This window comes from Salvelinus fontinalis, chromosome 10 (assembly GCF_029448725.1).
Source record: "Salvelinus fontinalis isolate EN_2023a chromosome 10, ASM2944872v1, whole genome shotgun sequence".
Classification (NCBI taxonomy): domain Eukaryota; kingdom Metazoa; phylum Chordata; class Actinopteri; order Salmoniformes; family Salmonidae; genus Salvelinus; species Salvelinus fontinalis.
Genome location: NC_074674.1, coordinates 16,532,677 through 16,543,633, shown reverse-complemented (window position 1 = coordinate 16,543,633; position 10,957 = coordinate 16,532,677). Strand labels below are relative to the sequence as shown.

The 10,957-nt window shown below is 47.2% G+C and overlaps 1 protein-coding gene across 1 annotated transcript in view; it reads right to left on the bottom strand.

Moving 5' to 3' along the window:
• The window catches only part of LOC129863707 (rho guanine nucleotide exchange factor 28-like), a 91,371-nt gene that overhangs the window by 12,169 nt on the left and 68,245 nt on the right, over positions 1–10,957 (bottom strand). Inside the window, exons 32-34 of the mRNA XM_055935896.1 lie at positions 9,128–9,175; positions 4,073–4,261; positions 3,542–3,844 (exon numbers count right to left, since the gene is read on the bottom strand). Coding sequence (XP_055791871.1) covers positions 3,542–3,844; positions 4,073–4,261; positions 9,128–9,175 — 540 coding nt within the window. The remainder of the gene's footprint in view (positions 1–3,541; positions 3,845–4,072; positions 4,262–9,127; positions 9,176–10,957) is intronic.

Sequence of the window (10,957 nt, the reverse complement as noted above, 5' to 3'; positions counted from 1 at the left end):
AAGGCTAGAGCTGCCGCTTTCAAGGAGCGGGAGACTAATCCAGACGCTTATAAGAAATCCCGCTATGTCCTCAGACAAACCATCAAACAAGTAAAGCATCAATACAGGATTAAGATTGAATCCTACTACACCGGCTCTGATGCTCGTCGGATGTGGCAGGGCTTGAAAACTATTACGGGCTACAAAGGGAAACCTAGACGCGAGCTGCCCAGTGACCCGAGCCTACCAGACGAGCTAAGTGCATTTTATGCTCGCTTCGAGGCAAGCAACACTGAAGCTCCCACGAGAGCGCCAGCTGTTCTGGATGACTGTGTGATAACGCTCTCGGTAGCCGATGTGAACAAAACCTTTAAACAGGTCAACATTTGCAAAGCCGCTGGGCCAGACGGATTACCAGGACGTGTACTCAAAGCATGCACGCACCAACGGTCAAGTGTCTTCACTGACATGTTCAACCTCTCTCTGACCGAGTCTGTAATACCTACATGTTTCAAGCAGACCACCACAGTCCCTGTGCCCAAGGAAGCGAAGGTAACCTGCCTAAATGATTACCGCCCTGTGGCACTCACGTCGGTAGCCATGAAGTGCTTTGAAAGCCTGGTCATGGCTCACATCAACAGCATCCTCTCGGACACCCTAGACCCACTCCAATTCGCATACCGCCCCAACAGATCGACAGATGACACAATCTCAATCACACTCCACACTGCCCTTTCTCACCTGGACAAAAGGAACACCTATGTGAGAATGCTGTTCATCGACTACAGCTCAGCGTTCAACACCATAGTGGCCACAAAGCTCATCACTAAGCTAAGGACTCTGGGACTAAACACCTCCCTCTGCAACTAGATCCTGGACTTCCTGACGGGCCGCCCCCAGGTGGTAAGGGTAGGAAACAACATGTCTGCCACGCTGATCCTTAAAACTGGGGCCCCTCGGCGGTGTGTACTTACTCCCCTCCTGTATTCCCTGTTCACCCCTGACTGCGTGGCCAAACACGACTCCAACACCATCATTAAGTTTGCTGACGACAAAAGTGGTAGGCCTGATCACCGACAACGATGAGACGGCCTATAGTGAGGAGGTCAGAGAACTGGCAGTGTGGTGCCAGGACAACAACCTCTCCCACAATGTGAGCAAGACAAAAGAGCTGATCGTGGACTACAGGAAAAGGCAGGCCGAATAGGCCCCCATTAACATCGACGTGGCTGTAGTGGAGTGGGTTGAGAGTTTAAAGTTCCTTGAAACAGTATTGACTGTACGTTTGTTTATGTGTAACTCTGTGTTGTTGTTTTTGTCGCACTGCTTTTCTTTATCTTGGCCAGGTCGCAGTTGTAAATAAGAAATTGTTCTCAACTGGCCTACCTGGTTAAATAAAGGTGAAATAAAAAATAAATAAAAAGGAAAGCCCATAAAATTGTCAGAGACTCCAGTCACCCAAGTTATAGACTGTTTTCTCTGCTACCGCACGGCAAGCGGTACCGGAGCACCAAGTCTAGGACCAAAAGGCTCCTCAACAGCTTCTACCCCCAAGCCATTAGACTGCTGAACAATTCATGAAAATCGTCAACAGACAATGTACATTTAGGCCCCCCCTCTTGTACACTGCTGCTACTCACTGTTTGTTTGTTACCTATGCATAGTCACTTCGCCCCCACCTACATGTACAGATTACCTCAACTAGCCTGTACCCCTGCACACTGACTCGGTACCCCCTGTATAAAGCCTTGATATTGTTATTCTTATTGTGTTACTTTTTATTATTACTTTTTTATTTTAGCCTGCTTGGTAAATATTTTCTTCTTCTTGAACTGCACTGTTGGTTAAGGGCTTGTAAGTAAGCATTTCACGGTAAAGTCTACACGTGTTGTATTCGGCACATGTGGCAAATAAAGTTTGATTCGATTTTTCATGAAGAAAATAGTTTGCTAGAGTCAACAGCATAACCATTGCTACACATCTGGGATAGTAAAGTAGCTACAGTGGCTATTTCACAATAACTCTTTATCCACAGTTTATCCAAAAAACAGCATTATCATCCAAAATCATATTTGAGAGATTTGAATCCATATTTTCAGTGGGATTTCTGTTAAGTACACAAATTCTTATTATGTTCACAGTAAATCATATCCAGATCACTGCTGCAGTGGAGCTGGGTCCCCTCTTCTTGGCAAGGTGGTGTAAACACCATCCTTCCAGAGAGGCCATCGCATCAGAGAGGATCTGAGGACGGGGAGGGTCTTGATACGTCACTGGATCCGTCTCTGACCATCTCACCCACTGCCTGGGGCTAAAATGTGAGCCCTGCCTCCATACAGAGCAGCAGGGAAACACTAAGACGGATCCCAAATGGCACCCTATTCCTTTCATAGTGCCCTACTTTTGACCAGGGACCATAGGGAATAGGTTGCTGTTTGGGATGTAGCCCCGAGAGTGCACTGCTTCCATATAGATCAGCATGCAGTGACTCCCTACTCCTATCACGCATGTTAGTGGTGGACTGCTAATTACAGTTGACACAGATCAAATGAATGGGGCAGGAGAACATCTTACCTAGCCTGGATATAGCATACAGAAGAGAAGTACGTAAATGAGAGAGAAAGAGGAGAGTGACACGCATATGAGACCCCCTCCATTCCACGCTCTACTCGTTGACTCATAGCACCTGCTGAACATCACAACACAAGCTCAAACCCCATTGAGGCCTAGAGGGTAAATACTCTGCATTCTTGAGGTCATCGGTTTTAGCATACAAGGTCCTGTAGAGAGGCATGCAGAGGGCAGGGTATAAGAACACCTCTCCTTATTCTCCTCTTTCTCTCTCCTTTCGCCGTCTCTACCCTTCTCCCCCTCTTCCTGCCTCTCCTCTCTCCCTCATTCTCTATGTCTCTCCTCTCAGCTCGGGGGCATATTTCACTGCAGGCACGCTCAACTTGCTTTTCAAACAAAGCGTCGATATGAATAATTAAAGTTTTTCTGGAGAGGATTGATTGGTTTGCAGGGTTTGAGTGCCTCTGCTTTTAAATATTTTGTAATTGGAGCTTTTATTCACAGCGGTTTAATTATCATCAATCATTAAGATGTTTATTAGCGAACGGACCTGCTGAGCCCCGAGACGGATGCCGCTAAAATTCCTCTCATTACCACAGGTCGTATATCAACGGCTGGATTGAATTGTCTGTTTGACTGAGTGGGCCACCGTAGCTCTGGCTGCTGGCAATACTTTCCCTGGGAGAAAGGCACTTCTCATTAATGCACTACTTACCCAGGGTGAAACATGCCCTTGGTTCACACACACATATGCACACACTTACAGTATACGTACACCAGAGGAGGCTGTTGGGAGGAGCTATAGGAGGACGGGCTCATTGTAATGGCTGGAATGGAATGAATGGAACGGTATCAAACACATGGAAACCACATGCTCAGGAACTCTCATTCACACTCTCATGCAGTGGTTAGTAGCTACAGGCTATGGGGCCTTCTGTGAGATACCTGAAGCCATCATCACACACACACACACTAACCCCCTCACACACACCTGATGACCATCCAGCGGTATGACCATGACAGGCAGGCTCCTCTGTCGGCTGTGTCTCCAGCTCTGCAGCAGCTTCTGCTGGGTCTCCAGCCTCTCCCTCTCCTTCCCCACGCTTCTCTGGCCCTCCCTCAGCCTCTCCAGGCTCTGCTGGTACTCCCCCAGCTGCTCTTCGAGCTCTTCCCACTCCTGCTTCAGCCTCTCAGCCTCCAGGTGACACCGTCTCTCCCTCTCCTCTAGCCTGCTCTCCAGCTCCCCCTGTTGGCTGTGGCGCATCTGGCACTCCCTCTCCCACCGCTGCCTCTCCTGGAGAGCAGGAATATATTGGTTTTTCAGAATCAACTGGTTGATAGTTGCTAGGGCCAATTAATGGATCAATAGTCCAAATATAGTTATTTTTCACAAATCAATCAGAGTTTTCCAAGAAAAATATAATAAGTGAATTGAGCGCATACTAGATGGATGCTTGCTTACTTATCCATTTCAAGGACAAAAACGCGAATCAAAAAGCTAATCGACGCTAGCCATCCCTACCTGGCGCAGCTGACCCTGTAACCGCACCGCCGCCGCCACCTCCTCACGGCGCTTCTCCTGGTTACGCTGCTTCTCCTGCTCCTGGAGACATGGGGGGTGTGGTCTCGGCGGGCAGGGGCCGGAGCGGTCACTCTCACGGAGGAGGAGCTTCTGTACCTCGTAGAAACTGTCTTGGATGGTTACCGCTGCCTGTAGAGGGGAGACGAAAATGTGACGATAACGTGACTAACTGACTAGCTGGCTGGCTGGCTGAATGAGTCCAAACGGGTCCAACTGTGGCTGACTACGAGTTGCTCCAAGCCAAGGTGAATGGGGGGGGCAATAGGAGCAGGTGATTTGAATACCAAATGGGTTAGTCAACACAGTTTAACATTGATCGTTAGTGTACTTACTTGAAAGGCTTAGCTACATGTTGTTAGATTAACACACACACACCCACTTCACATTAACCTACTAACACAAACACATACTGTAACAGACCAAACAGAATAGACTCCATCTACATATCACATGCTCCCCTGTGCAGTTCAAGGTAAAAGCCTATCCTCTGTTCTTACTTCCACTTAGAATAGGATAATTGGGGTCCACTCTCTAACCGCTTATTTACTGTCTGGAAGTTCAAGATTCAGACAATCCAGCTGATTGTTCTGTTTATAGAAGCTGGTGTGCAGTCACACATACACACACACACACAGTAGCACATAGTAGCATGCATAAGCGCACACACACACACACACACACACACTTCAACCTGAGCGTGGCATTGAAATAGGACAATATAGGACGAAGGTGGAATCCTATTACACCAGCGCCGACGCTCGTCGCAGTGCTTGCAGACGATAACAGATTACAAAAAGAAACCCAGCCATGATTTGCCCAGCGATCCAGAACTCCCAAATGAGCTAAATGCCTTTTATGCTCACTTGAAGGAATATAAAATGCTGACCAGACCGCTCGCTCGCGTGCGTGCGTCCGCACATGTTGATGTTGTCCCCGCACACCGGACGCGATCAGGACGCGCAGGTTGAAATGTCAAAACGAACTCTGAACCAACTATATTAATTTGGGGATAGGTCGAAAAGCATTAAACATTTATGGAAATGTAGCTAGTTAGCTTGCTGTTGCTAGCTAATTTGTCCTGGGATATAAACATTGGGTTGTTATTTTACCTGAAATGCACAAGGTCCTCTACTCCGACAATTAATCCACAGATATAAGGGTAAACCTAGTTTGTTTCTAGTAATCTCTCCTCCTTCAGGCTTCTTCTTCTTCTTTGGACATTAAATGGAGGTTGGCAACCAACTTTAAGGTGCATTACCACCACCAACTGGATTGGAGTGTGGACCTTAGTTCATCTTTCAATCACCCACGTGGGTATATGCTCCTGGCAAGTGTCTTGACTGACATTTTCAACCTCATCCTGGCCGAGTCTGTAATACCAATGTTTCAAACAAACCACCATAGTGCCTGTGCCCAAGAAAGCAAAGGTAACCTGCCTAAATGATTACCACCCCATAGCACTCACGTCAGTAGCCATGAAGTGCTTTGAAATTCTGGTCATGGCTCACATCAACACCATCATGCCGGAAACTCTAGACCCACTCCAATTCGCATACCGCCCCAAGAGATTCACAGATGACCCAATCTCAATCGCACGCCACACTGCCCTTTCCCATCTGGACAAAAGGAACACCGATGTGAGAATGCTATTCATTGACTACAGCTCAGCGTTCAACACCATAGTGCCCACAAAGCTCATCACTAAGCTAAGGATCCTGGGACTGAACACCACCCTCTGCAACTGGATCCTGGACTTCCTGACGGGCCACCCCCAGGTGTTACAAGTAGGCAACAACACATCTGCCCCGCTGATCCTCAACACTGGGGCCCCTCAGGGGTGCATGCTTAGTCCGCTCCTGTACTCCCTGTTCACCCACGACAGCGTGGCCAAGTATGACTCCAACACCATTATCAAGTTTGCTGACGACGGTGATGAGTCAGCCTACAGGGAGGTCAGAGACTTAGCAGTGTGGTACCAGGACAACAACTTCACCCTGAGCACGCCCCCATCCACATCGATGAGGCTGTTGTGGAGCGGGTCAAGAGCTTTAAGTTCCTTGGCGTCCACATCACTAAGGACCTAACATGGTCCACTCATACCCGCACAGTTGTGAAGAGGGCACAGCAGCGCCTCTTCCCCCTCACGGGGCTGAAAAGATTTGGCATGGGCTCTTGGATCCTCAAAAAGTTCTACAGCTGCACCGTCGAGGGCATCTTGACTTGGTACATCACCGCATGGTATGGCAAATGCACCGCCCTTGACTGAAAAACTCTACAGAGGGTGGTGTGGACAGCTCAGTACATCAATTGGGCTGAGCTCCTTGCCATCCAGGACCTTTATATCAGGCGGTGTTAGAGGAAGGCCCGTAAAGACTTCAGCCTCCTAAGCCATAGACTGTTCACTCTGCTCCTGTCCGGCAACCGGTACTGTAGCATCGGCTCTCGGACCTCCAGGCTCTAAGACAGCTTCTACTCCCAAGCCATAAGACTGCTAAATAGCCAGACTGCTAAATAGTCAATCAATGGTACCAAAAAAATCTGCACTGACTCTATCTTGCACTTGCATCTTGCACTTGCACACTCACTAGACTAAACTCAGCAAAAAAATAAACGTCCTCTCACTGTCAACTGCGTTTACTTTCAGCAAACTTAACATGTGTAACTATTTGTATGAACACAACAAGATTCAACAACTGAGACAAAAACTGAACAAGTTCCACAGACATGTGACTAACAGAAATGGAATAATGTGTCCCTGAACAAAGGGGGGGGGGGGGGTGTCAAAATCAGTGCATCTCCTCCTCATGGACTGCACCAGATTTGCCATTTATTGCTGTGAGATGTTACCCCACTCTTCTACCAAGGCACCTGCAAGTTCCCGGACATTTCTGGGGGGAATGGCCCTAGCCCTCACCCTCCGATCCAACAGGTCCCAGATGTGCTAAATGGGATTGAGATCCAGGCTCTTCGCTGGCCTTGACAGAACACTGACATTCCTGACTTGCAGGAAATCACACACAGAACGAGCAGTATGGCTGGTGGCATTATCATGCTGGAGGGTCATGTCAGGATGAGCCTGCAGGAAGGGTACCACATAAGGGAGGAGGATGTCTTCCCTGTAACGCACAGCGTTGAGATAGCCTGCAATGACAACAAGCTCAGTCCGATGATGCTGTGACACACCGCCCCAGACCATGACGGATCCTCCACCTCCAAATCTATCCCGCTCCATAGTACAGGACTCGGTGTAACGCTCATTCCTTTGACGATAAACACGAATCCGACCATCACCCCTGGTGAGAAAAAGCCGCGACTCGTCAGAGAAGAGGACTTTTTGCCAGTCCTGTCTGGTCCAGCGATGGTGGGTTTGTGCTCATAGGCGACGTTGTTGCCGGTGATGTCTGGTAAGAACCTGCCTTACAACAGGCCTACATTCCCTCAGTCCAGCCTCTCTCAGCCTGTTGTGGACAGTCTGAGCACTGATGGAGGGATTGTGCATTCCTGGTGTAACTCGGGCAGTTGTTGTTGCCATCCTGTACCTGTCCCGCAGGTGTGATGTTTGGATGTACCGATCATGTGCAGGTGTTGTTACACGTGGTCTTCCACTGCGAGGACGATCAGCTGTCCGTCCTGTCTCCCTGTAGCGCTGTCTTAGGCGTCTCACAGTACGGCCATTGCAATTTACTGCCCTGGCCACATCTGCAGTCCTCATGCCTCCTTGCAGCATGCCTAAGGCACGTTCACCCAGAAGAGCAGGGACCCTGTGCATCTTTCTTTTGGGTTTTTTCAAGAGTCAGTAGAAAGGCCTATTTAGTGTCCTAAGTTTTCATTACTGTGACCTTAATTGCCTACCGTCCGTGAGCTGTTAGTATCTTAACGACCTTTCCACAGGTGCATGTTCATTAATTCTCTATGGTTCATTGAACAAGCATGGGAAACGATATTTAAACCATTTACAATGAAGATTTGTGAAGTTATTTAGATTTTTACGAATTATCTTTGAAAGACAGGGTCCTGAAAAAGGGACGTTTCTTTTTTTGCTGAGTTTATATATACCGAGTATACAACCATTAAGAACACCTGCTCTTTCCATGACATAGACTGACCAGGTGAATCCAGGTGAAGGCTGTGATCCATTATTGATACCACTTGTTAAATCCACTTTAAAATCAGTGTAGATGAAGGGGAGGAGACAGGTTAAAGAAGGATTTTTAAGCCTTGAGACAATTGAGACTTGGATTTGTGTATGTGTGCCATCCAGAGGGTGAATAGACAAGACACAATATTTAAGTTCCTTTAACGGGGTATGGTAGTAGGTGCCGGGCTCACCGGCTTATGTCAAGAACTGCAACGCTGCTGGATTTCACGCTCAACAGTTTCCCGTGTGTATCAATAATGGTCCACCACCCAAAGGCCGTCCAGCCAACTTGACACAACTGTGGGAAGCATTGGAGTCAACATGGCCCGGCATTCCTGTGGAATGCTTTCGACACCTTGTAAAGTCCATGCCCTGACGAATTGGGGCAAAAAGGGATGGGGGGGGGGGGGGGGTTTGCAACCCACACACATTCACTACCCACACACATTCACATACACTACTTACACAAACACACACGCGCTTTTGTTGCTGTTCTGTTATTTATTATTATCTATGTTGAAGCCAAGTCACTTTACCCTGCATTCATGTAGATATCTACCTCAAATACCTCATACCTCTGCACATTGATCTGGTACTGGTACTCCCTGTACTGTATTTTATTCCTCTAGTGTTACTATTTTATTACTATTTTACCAAGCATTTCACGGTAAAGTCTACACCAGTTCGGTACATGTGACAAATACAGTTAGATGATATTTTATTTGAGAACACAATTGGTCTTTGTAGGAAATGGAAATGAGTGACTGAGATAGAGACAAAGTGTGTGTGTGTGCGTGTGTGTGCGTGCGTGCATGCGTGTGTGTGTGTGTGAGAGAGTTTGTGTGTGATGAGCTCACCTGCAGACTGTAGAGTAACTGGGTCAAGCTCTGGACACTCTGAGTCACCTGTTATTGAAGAAGACATCAAACACACGACTAACAGTCAGTCTCCCATGTTGGTACAGTGCCTTGCAAAAGTATTCATCCCCCTTTGCATCTTTCCTATTTTGTTGCATTACAACCAGTAATTTAAATTGATTTTAATTTGGATTACATGTAATGGACATACACAAAATAGTCCAAATTGGTGAAGTGAAATGAAAAAAATAACTTGATTGAAAGACATATTTTAATTTTTTTATGGAAAAGTGGTGCGTGCATATGCTATGAAGCCCCTAAATAAGATCTGATGCAACCAATTACCTTCAGAAGTCACATAATTAGCTAAAGAAAGTCTACTTGTGTGCAATCTAAGTGTCACATGATCTCAGTATATATACACCTGTTCTGAAAGGCCCCAGAGTCTGCAACACCACTAAGCAAGGGGCACCACCAAGCAAGAGGCACCATGAAGACCAAGGAGGTCTCCAAACAGGTCAGGGACAAAGTTGTGGAGAAGTACAGATCAGTGTTGGGTTATAAAAAAAATATCAGAAACTTTGAACATCTCACAGAGCACCATTAAATCCATTATTAAAAAATGGAAAGAATATGGCACCACAACAAACCTGCCAAGAGAAGGCAGCCCACCAAAACTCACGGACCCGGCATGGAGGACATTAATCAGAGAGGCAACAAAGAGACCAAAGGTAACCCTGAAGAAGCTGCAAAGCTCAACAGCAGAGATTGGAGTATCTGTCCATAGGACCACTTTAAGCCGTACACTCCACAGAGCTGGGCTTTATGGAAGAGTGGCCAGAAAAAAGCCATTGCTTAAAGAAAAAAATAAGAAAACACGTTTGGTTTTCGCCTAAAGGCATGTGGGAGACTCCCCAAACATATGGAAGAAAGTACTCTGGTCAGATGAGACTCAAATGGAGCTTTTTGGCATCAAGGAAAACTCTTATGTCTGGCGCATACCCAACACCTCTCATCACCCCGAGAACTCCATCCTTGGTGCTGTGGGGATGTTTGTCAATAAAAGGGACTGGGAAACTGGTCAGAATGGAAGGAATGATGGATGGCGCTAAATACAGGGAAATTCTTGAGGGAAACCTGTTTCAGTCTTCCAGAGATTGGAGACTGGGACAGAGGTTCACCTTCCAGCAGGACCATGACCCTAAGCATACTGCTAAAGCAACACTCGAATGGTTTAATGGGAAACATTTAAATGTCTTGGAATGGCCTAGTCAAAGCCCAGACCTCATTCCAATTGAGAGTCTGTGGTATGACTTAAAGATTGCTGTACACCATCCAACTTGAAGGAGCTGGAGCAGTTTTGCCGTGAAGAATGGGCAAAAATCCCAGGGGCTAGATGTGCCAAGCTTATAGAGACATAGCCCAAGAGACTTGCAGCTGTAATTGCTGCAAAAGGTGTATCTACAAAGTATTGACTTTGGGGGGGATGAATAGTTATGCACGCTTGTTTGTGAACCTCCCGGGTGGCGCAGTGGTCTAGGGCACTGCATCGCAGTGCTAGCTGCGCCACCAGAGTCTCTGGGTTCGCGCCCAGGCTGGGCTGGGTTCGCGCCCAGGCTCTGTCGCAGCCGGCCGCAACCGGGAGGTCCGTGGGGCGACGCACAATTGGCATAGCGTCGTCCGGGTTAGGGAGGGTTTGGCCGGTAGGGATATCCTTGTCTCAGTATGTAAAATGTAATAAAATGTATGCACTCTACTGTAAGTCGCTCTGGATAAGAGCGTCTGCTAAAATGTAAATGTAAATGTTTCACAATAAAAAAAACATTTGCA